Source organism: Bombyx mandarina, chromosome 10, assembly GCF_030267445.1.
Source record: "Bombyx mandarina strain Sakado chromosome 10, ASM3026744v2".
Taxonomy (NCBI): Eukaryota; Metazoa; Arthropoda; class Insecta; order Lepidoptera; family Bombycidae; genus Bombyx; species Bombyx mandarina.
In genome coordinates this window covers 8,617,690-8,636,982 of record NC_143217.1, presented here as the reverse complement: position 1 = coordinate 8,636,982, position 19,293 = coordinate 8,617,690, and the positions used below count along the sequence as shown (strand labels likewise).

The 19,293-nt window shown below is 35.1% G+C and overlaps 1 protein-coding gene across 1 annotated transcript; it reads right to left on the bottom strand.

Moving 5' to 3' along the window:
* Window positions 1-1,859: 1,859 nt before the first annotated feature.
* On the bottom strand, window positions 1,860-19,293 carry LOC114251570 (CKLF-like MARVEL transmembrane domain-containing protein 4). Its single transcript, XM_028185886.2, has 4 exons — window positions 18,936-19,293; window positions 5,952-6,110; window positions 5,013-5,126; window positions 1,860-4,435 (listed from the first exon to the last, which is right to left on the bottom strand). The coding sequence occupies exons 1-4, from the start codon at window positions 19,077-19,079 to the stop codon at window positions 4,340-4,342; spliced, it is 513 nt and encodes a 170-aa protein (XP_028041687.1). The 5' UTR covers window positions 19,080-19,293; the 3' UTR covers window positions 1,860-4,339.

Genomic DNA, 19,293 nt, shown 5'->3' with positions numbered 1-19,293 from the left:
AAAGAGAAAGTAAAGAAAGTGATGGTAGGTGCATTGATTATTTAATTCATGAGAGCCTTACTCTCTTGGTCTGCAAATTTCTGAAGTTCAAGGGTCAACTAGAGGTCACTTATGACAACATTAATATTATTAACAGGACGACAGTAGGGAGCCGTCGTGAGCACACTTCGTGTCTTTCAGATTTTTGTAATATAACATAGGAACATTTTAAAGCATAAAATAACCTCTTCATTCAGAAATTCGCGATATGCTGATTGACAGGTTCGAATGATATCTCTGGGTTAGGAGTATTTGTGGCCGACGAATTGAATTAGATGGTTGTCCGCATATTATCCTATAGGCAACGTAAATATACCAGTATGTAGCTGCTTGCTTATTCCAACCCTGCCGACGCCGAGTTACACTACAGAAATGATAGCAAGATAAGCAGACTTGGAAAAATTGCCTCTTCAGATTACAGCGCGAGTATCTTTCGCGTAACAGAGAAGCAAGACGAAAGCACTCTTTATAACCCAGCCATATCATGTCCCACGGCAAGGGGCCAAGTAACTACATATATTGCATTACATTACATTATTTATTATAACGCGTTAAACTCATTTAATTCCGCTTAATCTTAAACGGGAAGTGGGAATAATTATTTAATTTTAAAAATATTCATGATATGAAAAAAAATATATACTAAATTAAACATCAATCCTCCCGTCCACGTTATTTCCCGAAAACTATGATATTCTTTTTCATACGAGGTTTCATTAGTGTTCAGCCGCAGGCAGCGAATTGGCTGTGCCCCTGAAATTGCTGCTGAGTATGAGCGTTTGTGTACATTTGCTATTAGGCGGGCCAAAATTACTCTTGAATCGTAGGTTTCTCAACTGAAAAATTCGAAAAAACCCCACTGCAATTAGACTATATTTTATAAACATGAAAAGGTTTAATTGTATACAGACACTTCGGACATCACATCATATCTCATTATTTTCCAGCATTATATATATAGAACCTATGCCCAGCAATGGGCAAGGCTCATAGCATAGCATAGCATAGCTAGAACAGATGGCCGCTGTGCGCTGATAAAAAAGAAAACTATTAGAGTTTAGACAGAAAGAGAGAGTGATAGAGAGAGCGAGAGAGAGAGAGAGAGAGAGAGAGAGAGAGAGAGAGAGAAATGAACCACATCCCCCCTTCCGTGCAATACGCTAATAACTAGGCCTAAATTAAGCGTGATGAGAATATTTCTAAGTAAGCACCGAGATTACTAGACAATGCTTTATTAGCTTCTATGCTATCAGCAGCAATTAAAAAGTAAACACCTATGAGGTCCGTTCCTAGAATCGCTGTTTTCATAATATGAAGCTGTCAGCAATCCACGATTATGGTTCACGAATAAAGCTGTGAAACAATCTGGTTCTAAAATGTTGATATACAACGGTATACGGTTACAATTTTGGACAAACACAATGCACAATAGTCGTCTGTGAAACTACGATTTGCCCGTACCAGCTTATCATTATGGTTTTGATAAGCGTACGAGATCACAGCCCACCTGGTCTTAAATGGTTACCGGAAACCATAAACATCAACAATGTCAATGCCGCCACCCATCTTGAAACATGAGTTCTAAGTCTCACTTTTAAGTACAACGGCTGCGCCACCCTTCAAACTGAAACGCATTACTGCTTCACGGCAGAAATAGACAGGGTTGTTGTCACTACCCGTGGTACCTCACAAGACATTCTCACACAGCAGATTAACATAATAGTTAACACCTAAGCTTCCACGAGAAACGGCAAATTATAAATTACCAAAAAGAACAAAATTAAAACTACATAGCTGTAGGAATCAAATAAGAGGGTCGGTTTAAATATACATATGTTAAAATATATTTATTAACTTTTTACAATATATTAATTCTTAGTCAGGTTAACAGGCGTTACCCTCTTTAAAGATAGAATAATAATGATACTCAACACTACTAAAATATGTCAATGCTTAAACATAACAAAAAAAAAACTAATTTAAAGAAAATTCATATGTAACTTGTATTATTAGCTAACGTGAATTTCCCGTGTGTTCTAAATAAGAAACGTATTTCATTAAATCCCATTCCATGTGAATTCTTTTTTTCAATTCAATTAATTAATTTCTATATGTACCCACTTCAAAAGAAACCTATTTTCTGTAAATGTGATCAAAAATAAGAACGCTAACAAAGCTACAATATTTTTCTCTTATTTTTGACAACTTCGTTATAATGTAATCGATTTTAAGCGAAATTCCCTTCAAATTTTGAATCGAATCGAATCTTAAAGTTACTGCTGATAAAAAGCACTACTACATATTTATGTTGTTCAGTAAAATCATTTTACATTTTTTAAATAGACTAGTCTAACAAAATCGAAAAGAACCACAATAAAACGAAACATTCATTTCTATTAACATTTCACCATACACCTTATTGAATAAAATATAAAAAGTATTATATAGGCTCACGTGTCACAAATGTTATAAACTAAATGTGAACTCATAAAATTTTAAAACAAATAAAATTTCAAAAGGTAAAATTTAACCAAATATCTCGTATTTACTAGATGTATAGTCAAACAAACAAACTTCGAAGTACAACGTTATTGGTGTGTGCTACAAAACAGACATTTAAAATCGATACAAATGATTCGACATCAGTCGTCATACCCATTTAAGATTGCGTGCGTGGTCCTTACTGAAGGTGAACCTCGTGTCAATTCTATAAAAAATCTTGCCTAACATCATCATAAATGCCCACTTTCTAGCTAACAAATTATATTAAAACGTTCTATGCATAAACATAACTTGAAATCCTACACAAACTAGCATTATTACAGATTATATACGATCAAATATGTATGTACTGTTTCGAATCAGCTTTAAATTTTTAAACATTTTAATTATTTATAATTACATTATATATGGCCATGAACGTCTTATTCACGAACAGAAAAAAAATTTTAAATTAGTGCAAATTACAAAAAAAATGTACGAAGAATTTTTTTTAATCGTCCGTACCGAAAAACGGTGCTGATAGTAATTAATAGTATTCACATATTTAAATTGCAAAAACGTGTTCGCTTAGATATATAAAAATACAAAATAACAATAAATAATGCGAAATGTGATAGATAAAACATGAAAATATTCTTCATTATCGTTTCGTTATCAAACATTTTAAAAACAAGCTTTTAATTATTCAAATTAGCCCTGCCATTGTGCAATCCAATGTCGATAACAGCAGAAAGAACAATGAGTGGGCATCAACTTATTGATGTTACTTAAACGACACATTAATAAGGCACGTGTAATTGTCAAGATTGTTATTTAAAACTACGTCAAAGTGCACTCATACATTATACTCTAAATACACGACTCCCGTTCCTTCACACATTATACCTTTATTGTATCATTACTGGTGGTAGGACCTCTTGTGAGTCCGCGCGGGTAGGTACCACCCCGCCTATTTCTGCCGTGAAGCAGTAATGCGTTTCGGTTTAAAGGGTGGGGCAGCCGTTCTAACTATACTTGAGACCTTAGAACTTATATCTCAAGGTTAGTGGCGCATTTACGTTGCAGATGTCTATGGGCTCCAGTAACCACTTAACACCAGGTGGGCTGTGAGCTCGTCCGTCCACTTAAGCAGTAAAAAAATTAAAAAAACCTGATGTTATAGTAGTAGTAGGCATTTAGGAAATAACCACAAACAATTAAATATTACTAATGTTGAAAACTGACGTGATCAAAGTCAATTCCGTGAACTGGAACGATTGTGTTATTAACATTAACGATGTATGTCTTAACCGGATTCGAAAGCGAAACGAATGTGAACAATATTTTTCAGGTACCTCGATGCTCTAGGCCTCTTTTAAACTAAATTTATAAAAGTACTAGCGACACGCCCTCGCTTCGCTTCGGAAACTGTAATTTATTATTGATTTCTCCACTATTTAATGGATGTTATTATCCATATAAACCTTCCTCTTCAATCACTCTATCTATAAAAAAAAACCGCATCAAAATCCGTTGCGTAGTTTTAAAGATTTAAGCATACATAGGGACAGACAGATATAGGGACAGAGAAAGCGACATTGTTTTACACTATGTAGTGACAAGGAAATGTGTAAGAATTTGATGAGTGAGAATTTGATACCTACGAAAAATATCAGTATTTCAATTGAACGTGTGATGATTTAATAAACGATATTTCGATAATTGAAATTTATAATTACAATTTGCAGTTTAAGTTTTGCTTTTAAAATATAACGTTCTTTGTGTGAAATAAAACGTAACTAGACGCTATAGATGTTCTTCACGCTGCTTGTGTCGCCGTGGAGGAGGCCTTGTGTTCTCTAAACAGCAGGAACGAGCTGGCTCCGTATGCAATGGTGTTAAAGATACCAAAAACCTGAAAATTACATAATTAGTAAACACAATGCTTTGTAAATATGTCGTACTTTCTAATAATTCATATCTTAATAACACAGTATATTAACAAAAATGTAAATTGTTTTCTTTATTAAATCTATAAAAATATACATTACAGCAAAACAGCTACAGCATGTGGGATAAGTGACTTTTTTTTTGCTAAAAACAGTAATAGAAATATCAGCGTTTTCTTTTTAAAAAATTCAATAGCAAAACATAACAGAAAATGAATCCAGATATTAAGGTAACAGTGATTATAGTAAAATTTCGATCATTGGGCCAACACTAACTTGATAACTTAAACGTCAATTTTAAACACACTGGAGTATACTTTTCAGTAATTGAACAGACGAATGCCATATATAAATTCACTAAACTACATGACGTAAGTAATTAATTACTGTAATGATAATTGATAACTATTCGTTTACTCATGTGAATTTAGGCCATTTGTTTAAATTATATTATGGTAATGATCTAAAAAAACTTATAATCTCTAAATAAAAATATAATTCTGTAATTATTTACTGATATTAATTACGAGTATATCAACTTACGGCAGCTGCAACATTGCTTCCGTATCTTGGTCCGTAATAAGTTCCCGTCGCAGCAAACAGAACTATGAACGCCAACAGATACATTACTGTTTCCAGTGCTGTACTAATTAATTCCTGGGGAATAAAAACCGCGTTAATTAAATAAAATCCTTAAAATTCATAATAAATATATTCTTACAATATACCTTATAAATAGACTGCCTATTTCTGCCGTGAAGCAGTAATGCGTTTCGGTTTGAAGGGTGGGGCAGCCGTTGTAACTATACTTGAGACCTTAGAACTTATATCTCAAGTTGGGTGACGCATTTACGTTGTAGATGTCTATGGGATCCAGTAACCACCTAACACCAGGTGGGCTGTGAGCTCGTCCATCTAAGCAAAAAAAATTACTTAAAATGAAATCAAATGAAAAAATAATAATTTATTCAACATAAATGAAAGTACATACTTGTTGAACGTCAAAAGAACTACCACCAATTCACAAAAACTAGCCTCCGTCCTGAGAAGAACTGGCAAGAAACTCAGCAGGGATGTCTTTTTTTTTTAATATTAGATTTTTTTTAATATTGGAAGAACATAAAACCTGCAGAAATTATTAATTTCCGTAACTGCAACATTTGGCACTAGGTGGATCGTGAGCTCATGCATACATCGAGAAATATCAATGAAAAGCTTCAGTTATTTTAATAATGACATATCAGTTGAATTGTTTTCAATAAAATAAATTATTTATTTGGAGTACATAAGCAGATAAGCTGCGGATACAGACGTTGCAACGTGAATGCCGAAGTCGAGTTGGAAGCAAATCAACAACTTGTGGAAGTCGTTGAACGAAGATAATATCCGAAAACAATGTTTGGGTTAAAAAAAAGCATACTATTTAATTATTTAGTCCTAATTAATCGTTAAAGAAAATATAATACATAACTGTCAACTCACAGAAAGAACCCAATTAATGGGCAGCTTAAGAGCCTCCCTGATGCTGAGTAAGTATACGAAACTCCACATGAGGGTTGTGATGAAGCTGGTGACTGCGACGAAGACGAACCACGTCGAGTACCACGGAGAGCCTAACCCCATACATAGTATGCCGAGAATCTGAAATAATAAATTTATCATTACAATAAAAGCTGCACGCTATCAGTTACACCTGATTTTCAAGAAAAAAAACAGTTCCCTGTAAAAAATAAAATTAACAATAAATAGTCCGGGACAAATTAAACACGATCATCTGGTCCCATGCTAGCATTCTGTACTCTGCGAAACAGAGACTGACATATGTACTTATTATTATGTATTATAGATACATTTAAATGAATACACATATAGATTTTAAACATCCAGACAAAGAGCAAACAAACCCCATCATCACACGAATTTTTGCTCGATGTAGGAATTGAACCCACGACCCTCACCCCAGCAGACAGGTGCGCCAACCACTTCGTTCTCAAGTCAGTCTATCAAATCGCAGAGTTGATAATATTCCAACTTGGACAGTGAATGTCGGACGTGAGTTCCATACTCAAATTCATCATACAAAACAGTACGAGCTCTCAGTTTAAAACTAAATTATAAATGGACTAAGGTGACTATTGCCGAATCAAAGGTAAAAAATGACTATATTTACGAAAAATAGACACTGTTAGTGCTCTAAACTAACCCGGAATACTTCTACAATACGCGTTAATTCATATTTTGTACCCAGAATGTAACGTGGTAGCTGACACCCGCCCCTCCCATAACCGTAAATCCTGCGTTGACGGTTGATTTGGAACAAAATACACAACAGTGTACAATGAAAATGAATAACAAAATATTTTCAACACAGCTTTTCTGTATTTTATTGTCAGAAATTACGCCACTGTCACCTGTCTATCTCATTTTTGCATCCAACACAATATGATATAAATAACGTGATTGTCGAAGAATATTCGCAATACTGTTCAGATTATTTTTGTCTACATAAAATAGTAATGGCGTCGTGTAAAATAATAATAGTCGCGAGCAAAACTTATTATTTAAGCATAAATTTAGATTAACAATTATTCTGTCTAAAAAGAAATATTCAGTTCTTAATTAATTTTAGTGATAGATAAAACCCAAGTCTTTGTAGCGGTGCAATTGAAAATAGCTTGTGATGAATACAGGTTAACGTTTGAGTTATGTAGAATAAATAGCCTTGGCAGTATCACTCGTGATAAAATGAATGATAGAGATAGTTAAATCTATATGTACAACTACTAGTGATAGTCGTTTCGACATTGACATTTTTAATATAGAAAATCCAGAACTTTAATAATGTTCCTATAAATCTATTTAAGACCTGCATCCAGATCGGCGTCATATGATAAATGGTATTAATAACGTCAATTTTACTAGGTTACAAGTTCATCCTTTGTAACCATCGTATTATGAACGGAATGTTGTAGATTGAGCTTAATGTGTTTGATGATTTTGTGGTGTATTGAAAAACATAAAACTCAATTTTTAAGGGGCCAATTAAGATTGTTCTCGATACCTATTAACAATTTTGATAGATCGTTTAAAAACAAGTTTTTAAATTTATTTAATTAATTGTTTGACTAAAAGGTATTGAACATATTTAGTTGCCAAAAATTCAACTAAATATGTTAAAATAATGTGTTGATGGAACATCATGAACGAGGATTTTGTATTTTAATATTTTGTGGAAATAATTTATATTAGGTATATTATGCATATTCAATGTAGTATGTTCGGCGACTATTTGGAGAATCGTTATCCGTCAGGCAGAGTTTAAAAAAAAAACGAGGTGACTAGAACAACGATCTTGGATAAGTGTGAGAAATTGGCGTCAACTGAACAGCGAGACTCGAGCTCGACCCACCGGGTAACGCTAGCTAGCGCTACAAACCGGTTCTATATCGCGCACGCAAACCTTCTGTCGCAACGATTACGAGCAGGTGTTATTTGTAGAAATTCCAAGCTATAATACCAAAATATTGCACATTGTACCGGGGCATACTTTCATCCGTACTGTTTTTCAAGGTTTCATTATACCTATGCGATCGCTTCCTGCCATCCACAACCTCATGTGAAGCCAACGCGACTAAAAAAGTGTGTTAACTGGCACGTGCACGACTGTTCATATATATACAACGGAGAAAGTACGTAAGCAAGCGTCGCCGACCGTCGCCATACACGAGTATGGGACACGACCGCCATTCGAAGTTCTACTAATGGGTTCACAAGCCATCAGACGCGATGCATTCTCACTTCAAACATCCAAACGCGACCGGATTTCCGATAAGATAGGAGTGGGCTTTAAATTCATGCAAATGTTAATCTAAATTTCCAAATTTCACTACATATTGTCCGGTCTAGAATTCTAAAATATGTATATAAAGATTTTACTGTCCTTTTTTTTATGATACACGGACAGACTACGTGCTAATTTACGCCAATCTCTTAATTAAAAACTTTTATTACGTTATTTAGAAAAATATATTATAACTATTTGAACTAAAATGAAATACTTATTATAACTAATGTCGGAGGAGAATAATGTTTTACACAAAGGACTTTTAAATTGTTTCTCATCGCATTTGATTACCCGTGGAAAAACTTCTTACGTTATTGTCTGTATAATTTAGTAAATTATAATTTTTATTAAGAATTATATTTAGTATTTGTTCACGTGCATAAGTTTAAGCAAAATTCACCTATTATAAAAACAATATATATAAATATCCATTTTTTTACTAGATTCTTTTAATTTACATAATGATGATTTTCATTTACAAAACTCTAAGATACATTCATGCAAGCTACTTATAACAGTGACAATAGATATTATAAACTTCATTGCCCTTGAAACAAGATCTGCGTATGACTCAATGAGAATCACAGCCAAAGTAACAATATAAATGTTCATATAACGTCACTCGCGACTGTCTTAACAATGTGAATGCTAGTCCTATTTCATCGTAAATCAATATTAAAATAATGTATCGTTTGTGTTCTGGTTCAATGCATTTTAAAGCAATGGTTGCGAGAAGCGAAAATGCGGCCTAGCCGGTACATAGCATTCGGGTCAGTGGGTGCGGGCGCGATCACTACGCAGCTACGCCACCACAACGCTACAATACGGTACCAACGAACTGTGCCTGTTTGCCGAAGCCAAAGTACAGTGCTTGAACCAAAGCGGTTCATCGGCCGTACTTCCGCGCGCGGGCGTATCACAACTCCCTAAATTACATTATTTAAACATATTATAGTTAACTAGCTGTACCCGTCCGCTTCGCTGGGCATTTGAAATTAACATTATTATTTCTCATCCCCACAAAGATTCATTTCATCAGAAAGATTCATCATTAACGCTCCTGCAACTGGTGTAGGGAGTCCAACACACATATAAATATTAGCCTATCCATTAAGTACATGTATTTTCTACACGGATACCAAGTTTCAAGTCAATCGGATGCATGGTTTAGTAGTTATAACGGAACATCCGTAAAAACCACTGTATATTTATATATTAGTATAGATTCATTATGTTTCCATATTGTTATTATTTTCAGGTAAAACTTCGTTTGAAAAATGTTTTCATACTATTCTTTTTTTTTGGACAAATGGATGCACATAAATCCTTAGCCAGCCTGGAAATCGAGAAAATTAAAACAAATCCTCATAATATATATTATTATGAATCCTAAGTACTTAGTCTTAACTCCTTGATGTAAGCCAACCACAGTTCGGGCACCCCTTTAGCTGGTAAAAATATTTATATTCGTCAGTTGGCGAGTTATAGACATAATTAAAACTACTTTTACGGTTTGATCTGTCGTTTATTAATATTAGTTCCCATTTTTCAAATCCTTTACAGTTTTCGTGGTCACATATGACTTGGTAAAAGTAATTTTAATAAAGGTTTCTACTTCAACGCAATATTTGAGATTATGTATTACACTGATGTAATGTAAAAAAATTTTTTTTTTAATTAAACATCGTTAGCACTAATACGCGCACGATCGTCGCCAATTTCATACAGCAAGTGAATTTTAATTTAGAACTTACGTACACAAACATGACGCAATCCGTAGATCTGCTATGTAGGTATGAGTTTCTGCTTAGGTATGACTGCAGCAATATTCTTAGTCAAACAACTGTACAATTAATAATGAAATATTATTCTTGTTTACCTAACAAACTACGTTTTTTTTTTTCGATCGATGATCTTGTCTGCTATCAAGAAGAAAACGAACATTCGAAAGTAAACTTTTTCAATTTCATTGACCTTGATTTCGCAAACGTGACGCTGTTGTACGTTCGACGTAGGAATTGTCAGCGCTCAATGTTTACAAACAAAATTTTTATTAAACACGGCAGTATTGAACAATTTGCATTAAGGCGATAAATAATATCAATATCGAATTTAGTAAAACGTGATCATTCAATGTCACTCTTGTATAATAATTCAGTTATATTCCGCATTAAGAAAATTAAATTTTTGCGAGTGTAAATGTGCATATTAGATTAATGCCTTTTGGAAACGTGATCCAGACTGCTGGTTGAGCTTTCAACTGGCCGGTACATCGTCGAAGCGAGTCGCCCGGGTCTCTAAGACTAAGTGAATCATTAGCAAGGACAACTCAACTTCCGGCTAATGCAGATGCTGCTTAACTACGAGTACTTTAGGAAGTACTTGCACCAGAGCTGAGCCGATGATAGAACCATCACTGTGTGTTCGAATAAACAGATTAAGCATGGCGGAACACACGGTCGTGTACTGCCCGGGATGCATGAATGGGAGGAGCGATGACGTTTCCTCGTCGCATCGCAAAAATTGGTACCGACTTGTCTCTACCGTTGCTCGAATTCTTAGAAAGCCCCATTTTTATAGGCAAGGTGCGGGGTGTGATAGAGAGCTCTATTCTTACTCCGCAACAACACGGCGCTGTCAACCCAAGGGAAGGGAAGAAGGATGTTACAAGAATAACAACCCAATCCGGCCCACCTAAGTGTTAAGGTCCCTTTTGTGCGATTTTTGGATCGGCAAATGAGACCGAAGAAGACGACACATAAGCTGCTCTACGCGCATCTTTCGAAAGCAGCAGCAACATGACCGTACCACGACTCGCGCCGTTTTTGGCCCAGCGTTATCCCCCGCCGTGCCAATTGAATTCTATATCTTCCGAATTCGACACTTGGAGACCAATAGAGTTTTATTCAAATGCAACATGCTTCACTTACCGCCCCCGCCGCGTAGGTCGAAGTCCAACGAGTTCCTCCAACCAAAGAGACCCAAAAAAATATTCGATTAATCTAATAGTTACAACATGTACATATTATTTATTTCTGGATAACGGTTTCCCAATAGAAAAGTTAATCCACAATTAAAATTTGAATTAACAATATTATTCTTGCTATTGCATTTTTTCAACAAAATTACAAAAAAAAATGTGAGCTATGATATTATGATGATCCCATGCACACACAGCACAATTACGACACTTTAATTTGTAGGAACTCCATACCAGCAATGTCAAAAGTCACAGGTCAGAAGAACTCACGTCCAATTATTAACTGTCCTAACAAGCTAGTTCACAATAATTTTGATGAACGGAAATTAAAAGAAATTTGTGCTATTTCGATCTAGGGTAATGGTTAATTATAATATGATTGAGACTTTAATATTTATTTAACGATTTCTGACATCTTGAATACTAGATTTTCGTGGTCATGGACGTCCAGGTTTCATAATAACATATTATAGCAATAAAATAATATACTAATAGCCATACCATTATAGTACGCCAACTTATCTTAATCGTATTATTTTTTTATTGCTTAGACCTGCTGTTAAGTGGTCACTGGAGCCCATAGATATCTATGACGTAAAAGAGCCACCCACCTTGAGATATAAAGTTCTAAGGTCTCAGTATAGTTACAACGGCTGCCCCACCCTTCAAACCGAAACGCATTACTGCTTCACGGCAGAAATATGTAAGGCGGTGGTACCTATCCGCGCGGACTCACAAGTGGTCCTACCACCAGTAAAGCAAATTATAAAATGTCGATTGCACCTATAATTGAGGTGACATCTGCCATGAACTTTTGTCAATTTGTCAATGTTTTGCATTGATGATCACTTTGTTGGTGCAACTTAATAAATAAATAAATAAATAATTTTGCGGGTTTGATTTTTATTACACGATGTTATTCCTTCACCGTGGAAGTCAATCGTGAACATTTGTTAAGTACGTATTTCATTAGAGAAATTGGTACCCGCCTGCGGGATTCGAAAACCGTTGCATCGCTAGATACGAATGCACCGGACGTCTTATCCTTTAATTTAAGCCACGACGACTTCCGACCTTTATATAAATAAATAAATATTGACATTCCAACTAACAATTATAAGAAGACTTAAAGTTTAAGCTCGCTCGTCTGAAAGATCCTTTTCTTTAAATTTTTGCAGTAATTTATAAGAAAATATTAATTGTTAATGTGTCTTCTGTGTTTATCTACGTCCATGACCCGCTTTTGTAGTCGATGACGTTTAACGGGGAAACAAGAGATGAGCGACCACCAAAAATAACGTGATGTGCGTCGAGCTGTTGATAAAATTAAACTCGGAATTGAATTCGTGATTTTATAAGAAAGTATATTAAAGAGGCGAGATCTCAATGAAACTTATAGGTAACTAACATGTGTCAAATCAATGTCGTTTAAAAACGAAAAAACAAATGTTCATCTCATTCATGTCAACAACTACAAGTATTTTGCTATTAACGGTTTTCTTCTTTATAAAACTATAGCACGACCGTCTTGTTGCGAGTGACAAATTAAAACAAACACAAAATGGCGTTGGGCCATTAAGTGTTCCCAGCTTGAATAAATATATCTGAATGTTTACTTACTTACTAATTACTTATTTAGTCACAACACTACAACTATCAAATTAGAACAGTCATCGAGAAAATAAAGAAATGGAAATAGTAGTATATGTAGTAGTTTTTTTTTTTTGCATATATAAAAATATATGTGGAATATCACACAACGTACGTATGTCGGATAATATGTATGTGCCTATTCATAGATGTCGGTTCTCAACAGTGTACATACACACGGTTGCAACAACCGTCGGTTACGCAGCACGGACTGTTTCATTTAAACAATGAACATTTCAACAACCCGCAATACTTAAGGTACGTATTGACGGCAAGTGGTAGTCGTAACTCTTTGAATTGTTGAAATTTACCGTTTCGTACTTATAGGTTAAATTATTTTAGTTTTTACAATTGGTAATTTAGTTTAACACGGTAATCTTTATCACTATTTTATCTATTTGTGATTAAATGTTAATTTAATGTATTGATTCGATGAATTCGCCAGCAGGCATTCAAAGGTTTCGTTGACACAACGTTGGGTGCGTTTTTTGTCCCTACCTATTTGCTGGTAGCCTGAGGGGCTATTCCAGTTTCTCGCGGACGAGTAGGTGAGCTTACGGGCTCAACCTGAGAGAATTTGCTAACACCAGCACTAGCAAGAGTAGTGCTTTGCAAAATCTACCCCAAGATCGAAATCGCGGCCCGCTTAAAAGTTCGGCTAGACACTTAGTGAGCTTAGGTGCGTTTTGTTAACATAACCTTATAAGACCAAAATTGAATAACTAAAGATGAAAGCTAATCGTATTCTCATTTTATTAACAAAAAAAAGCGTTAATATCGAGCGGGTGAAATGATGAGAAACCAACAAGCTGTCACACCGGCACAAACCGGTCACTAAAACGTAGTAGGGATGTAGCAAACATGTTTTGTATTTTATAAAGAACTGTATAGAGAAAAACAGCGAATTGTAAATTATAAAAATATTCACTGCCCACCACTACTTGACTTGTTAATTATAGATGCAGCAAAATGAATGCCGATCTTATAATGAGACTCCAGGCGGAAGTCAATCATAGTGAAAAAACACTTCCCACCTACCGTAAAAAGCGCAGAATTTGCAAAAACCGCCTCACTGCATAAATGGTTTGGCTACATATGTATAACAACACAACCAGTCAGTTCTTGCTTTTAATTTTTCTGTACAAATATAATTCTTCACCTATGCGGAGTAAAAATGTGGATATGGAATAATGCTTTTTTTACTAAGAAAAAAATCTGACAGTCAGCACAGTATTCCGAAATTTACGTCTATTCCTTTTTTTTTCTCGGTTTGTTATCTAGCAAGGACTATTAATGATTTTCTGAAATCTTATTAAAAAGTCACCCAAAAAAAGTTAAATCACTAGATCTAGGTAAGATAAATATCACATAATTATTTTTATACTAGCTGTACCCGCCCGCTTCGCTGGGTATTTAAAATTAAAATTAGTACATATTAAGCGATAAGTATTATGTTATTATTATATTATCATTAGCGCCCCCGCAACGATTCACATCATTAACGCGCCTGCAACTGGTGTCCAACACTCACATTAATATTAGCCTATCCATTAAGTACATGTATTTTCTACATGGATACCAAGTTTCAAGTTAATCGAATGCATGCTTCAGTAGTTATAACGGTACATCCGTAAAAACCACTGTAGATTTATATATTAGTACAATAAAAAAAAAAATTTTAAGACATCCCTACATCGAAGATGTGGCTTGTACTGCGGCCTGCGGCACCGGCTATGGCCGCGCACCACATGTTTACATTACTACTTTCATTTTGATGGCAACTTTCACTCTACGTCGTTCCCAAAACTGCGAATGCAAAACGTTAATCGACTGCTAATTTCACATGTTCGAATTTCAAAGACTGTAGACACAGACACCTTCGTCTAAAATGGGAGTTCGAAATCGGAGTCTTAAGCTTTTAGATGTACACAAGCATTTAGTTTATGGAACATGTGGCAGGGCGGATAGAGTAAACCTTTTTTTTCCTACCTAAGCTGATAGTCTTGAGAGGCTATTTCAGCGTAACCTTAACTAGCAGGTGAGCTCGCGGGGCTCAAAACTGACGACGTTGCTAACACGAACCCAAGCCAGAGCCGTGCCAGAATCTACCACCGGATGGGGACCGCGACCCACTGAGAAGATCCGGCGAGAAACTCAGTGGGCTGTGTCTGAGGGTTAATTTACTCGTCGAGACTTTCGTCGCAAGCGACAGGTTCGACGAGAACGGTGACCGGTGCTTGAGGTACCTAAAAGCACCGTTAGTGGATCGGGAGGATCCGAAATGACATGTTTGGGGCGACGTCGACTGCTTCCCATTCTTAGAGTAAACCGCAGTCGTGTGTTCTGCTTTAAATAGTGGGATAGCCTTTGTCCAAGACTTTGACCTCATATCTCAAAGTGAAGAGCAGTATTCAAGTTGTGATGTTTATGCACTCCTGTGACCACTTAAAACCAGGTAGACCGTGAACTCGTTGATCTGTCTATGAAATAAAAAAATAATCTGCAATAGATTATATTCTCATTATTTTATTTTTGATAGGTATTATTGCTATACATGTCAACAGTTCCTTGTAACTGAAACTGCTGTAAGATTAACCTCTATAAACAAACACTGACGTGAGAGTTTGTATGCTCTCTGGCTATATGATTTAAAATGTTATTTGTAATAAATTATAAACTAATAACTTAAAAAATTTTTCGACAGTAATATAAAATTCTATATTATCCAGACCACTGTATGAAAAAAAAGATCTAATCCACCTTACATACCTAATTATGATTATGCTTTATTCTGTGGGACGATCCTGGGCAAGAACCAAAAATATTTACTAATTATTTATGTATCTAAGCATTGGAACCCGAAATAATGAAATAAAACTTATTTCTAAGATTCTAACAAAGCGTAACGTAAAGTTTATTTAAAAAATATATTCAATTTTTCCCCTTAGTATAAATAAAACTACCTACCATCAGTGGGCAAGTCAGTTATTGATCGTTCTTATCGGTCATTCAGTCCAAGTAATTGAAGTTGCCTTAACCTTTGAAAGGCCACGCCTAATTTATTATTCTACATAATATTTTATTGCAGCATATTTTTTTTATTTTATAATATAGACGTACACTTATTTTTCTGTTAATTTGTAAATAATTACTTCAGCGGTTTGTTTAAACAATAGCCCCGATATATGTACGAGTATATCACGATCAATCGTCGGGTAATAAGTGGTATTGTTCTCAGAACACTAAATTTTAAATTTACATTAGTATATTTACACTCGGGAAATAATCCAATGGAGCCTTATGTCATCATCGAATTAATTCATGTGGTTAACGGTAATAGTATGTCTCATTCAGGTACCTGCATGCATAAATGTAACAATTGAAATACAGACCAACTTTCGTTTAATACATTTTTTTTATGATATCATTTACATACATTTTCGTGTTAACTATGGGCAATTTCACCCAATTCCGATAACAGCTTAGTAGCAAACACAAACTCGTCGAATGCGAGGGGGGTTCGATAATAATAATTCAGAGATTGAAAACCCACTAAATTTCTCGCTGGATCTTCTCAACAAATCGTGATTCCGAACTTATGGTAGATTTAGTGAAGCGCTGTTCTTACTAATACAGATGTTAGCAAAATCTCTGAGGCTGAGCCCAGTGAGCTCGCCTATCAGGCCGGAGATGTCGCAATAGCCTTGAACCTTGGGAGTTAAGATTGAAGTCGACATGGTTCCAAAAGTGTAGCAGATGGGCAGTAAGCCCATCAAACCAGAAGTCTGATGAAGATGATTATCGACCAAAATAGCTAAGATATAAAATACTACTGCTACTATTATATGTACTACTACTACGATACGATAGAGAATTAGTAACAACTGTTACGTGTTCGATGCGACCGAGATTGAACATCCAGTCATAGTCTTCTGATCGATAGCGTAGATACTGTTATCATTAAATTCCTCTAGCCACGAATACGATCAATAATTATTATGGGACAGACATTCTCAAAGTCCTCCACGGAAGTTTTCACTTTTAACCTACGCTAATTTTGATTTCCTGCTACGTTATCGCTTTAACTGGATATACAGAGTTAAAGAATTTATGTCTGTGAGATGGAGAAGATTAATTAGATCAACTCAATTAGTGCAATTGACGTTAACAATCTAGAATGTTCCCTACATGAATTACGTCATATTTTTACAAATTGAAGAATTTGTTAGAGCTATTTTTTACTTCTAAGATAAGCACGGACAACTTTATTTTGTATCAAATTTAATTAGTTTAGTATTAAACACCTACGTGTGGTTACGACGGCTTCGTCCGTGTATGGTTGACGATATACATATTCGTGTCGTGAGCAAGGAAGGACGAACGATGATATCAGCAAGTAGGCTGCTCAAAGGCGTTGGCGAGTTAAAGTCGCTACATATCAAGTCATGATTCATAATGTCTTCAAATAATTACCACTAATGGTTAGTTTATATCTTATCCAGAACTGCGTTTCGGTTTGAAGGGTGGGGTAGCCGTTGTAACTATACTGAGACCTTAGAACTTATATCTCAAGGTGGGTGGCGCATTTACGTTGTAGATGTCTATGGGCTCCAGTGACCATTTAACACCAGGTGGGCTGTGAGCTCGTCCACCCTTCTAAGCAATAAAAAAAACTTATTAAAAAAAAAATTGACAGATATTGTGTGTCGTATCCCGTTGTACCTACTGGATATTTAACAAAAAATGCTTGCGTTCAAAATTATATTTTATAATTTTTGCGCTCACGTAGGTACGTGACCTTCAGTACGAGACATTCCGTTAAAGTATGTATAACATGTATAACATACCAGTCGCCACTGACTTATTAATATAGAGATCTTGCAGTCTTTGATTCATTGAAAATTTGACTGTTCAGAATGAAAATAATTTCGAAAGCAATTTAAGTTTCCAAAATGAAACGTTTCTAAATTTAACATGTTTTTTTTTTTGATGATTCATTTTTCGATAACACTGTGATTAGATAAAGACTACAAAAACTATGCTTACGAACATTATTTTTTTATTCTTAAAACTCGAATGCAAAATTTATTTGTTTCAAAGGTCTTTTTTTTTTGATAAATAATGTAGATTCGTACGTAATGTAATAAAAATATATTAAAATAAAAACTGAGTAATGTTCATCTTCCTCAATTGGATACTAGTTTAGAAGAATACCTACTACATTGTGAACAATCACTTTTATACGATAGAGAAAATTGTAAATTAATTATGTTTTTATTTTGTCCACGTGCGTGTTAAAAATATAGGAGATTTATTATTTTAATTTCTTCAAAAATATTTTTAAAATGAGTGTACCGCCAGGCAAACAGAATGCTGTTCGCTTTCATCCTCATAGAATTAGCTATATGCATTAATGAAGACTACTTCTCTGTATCTTTATTGATTAAATCTGTGAGCTTTTGTATTCGGTGAACTTTAACTGTCCAGGATTAAATTGGGCTTAAAACTTTTTTCATCTCACTCATGTCAGTATGAGTGAAGGAAGTCCAAATATCTCACTATTAAGTATATATAAATAACTACTGCGTCAAAACCTTGTTGACCTCCATAAAACTAGTAAAAAGCATTCTCTAGCACGACCTCAATAGTATCACAATTCAACGGAATCCGTCTATCTATTGTTTCCTTAACCCGTGCCTTATATTCTGAAAATTATAAATAATGTTTGTTCATATCTTAACACTGCCAAAGCTACAACAAATTGTCAAAACTAAGACATGATATTCAAGGAAATCATAAAACAGTAGAAGTCAAAACTACTTGAAGTAAACAATTACCACAACAGGTTTCCACGTCTTTGATTTTCTCGACAATAAACACAAAAAACGTTTTCCAAGGAAAACGTTCATTAGATATGACATTATGAATATTATAGCTATTTACTTAGGTGGAATAATAATTTGAATTTAATAATAATGAATTAATTACTAACCAACTGAATTATTTTGAGCAAGCCAGGTGGGGTTTTGAAGTAGTCGACGTTGATTTTAATCCAGTCGAGTGCACCGCCTTGTGGAGGAGGTGCCGCAGCAGGTTTGTTATGGTCCACAGTTACTACTGTCTCGGGTGCCATCATTCTCTGAATTAAACGCGAATAACCTTCAATAATCTACGCAGATTTATATGTATGTAGCACTATCACTGTTAAGTTAGCACTCAGTGGACGCCACAAACATTCCGGTCGTAATCGGTCGTACACACAGTGCGGCGACAGCGAGCGTAGTACGATCAGTTGATACAAGACACAACGGACGACTAGCGGCGTCGAAACAGAATGGCGGGGAACAAGA

Bases quoted from the DNA above. Each gene is read 5' to 3' on its own strand.
- LOC114251570 (XM_028185886.2), bottom strand. From the start codon at position 19,079: ATGATGGCACCCGAGACAGTAGTAACTGTGGACCATAACAAACCTGCT. The intron at 6,111-18,935 runs GTTAGTAATTAA...TTATTATTTCAG, and splicing joins TGCTCAAAATAATTCAGTTG to ATTCTCGGCATACTATGTAT. The intron at 4,436-5,012 runs GTAAGTTGATAT...TGTAATTTTCAG, and splicing joins GAAGCAATGTTGCAGCTGCC to GTTTTTGGTATCTTTAACAC.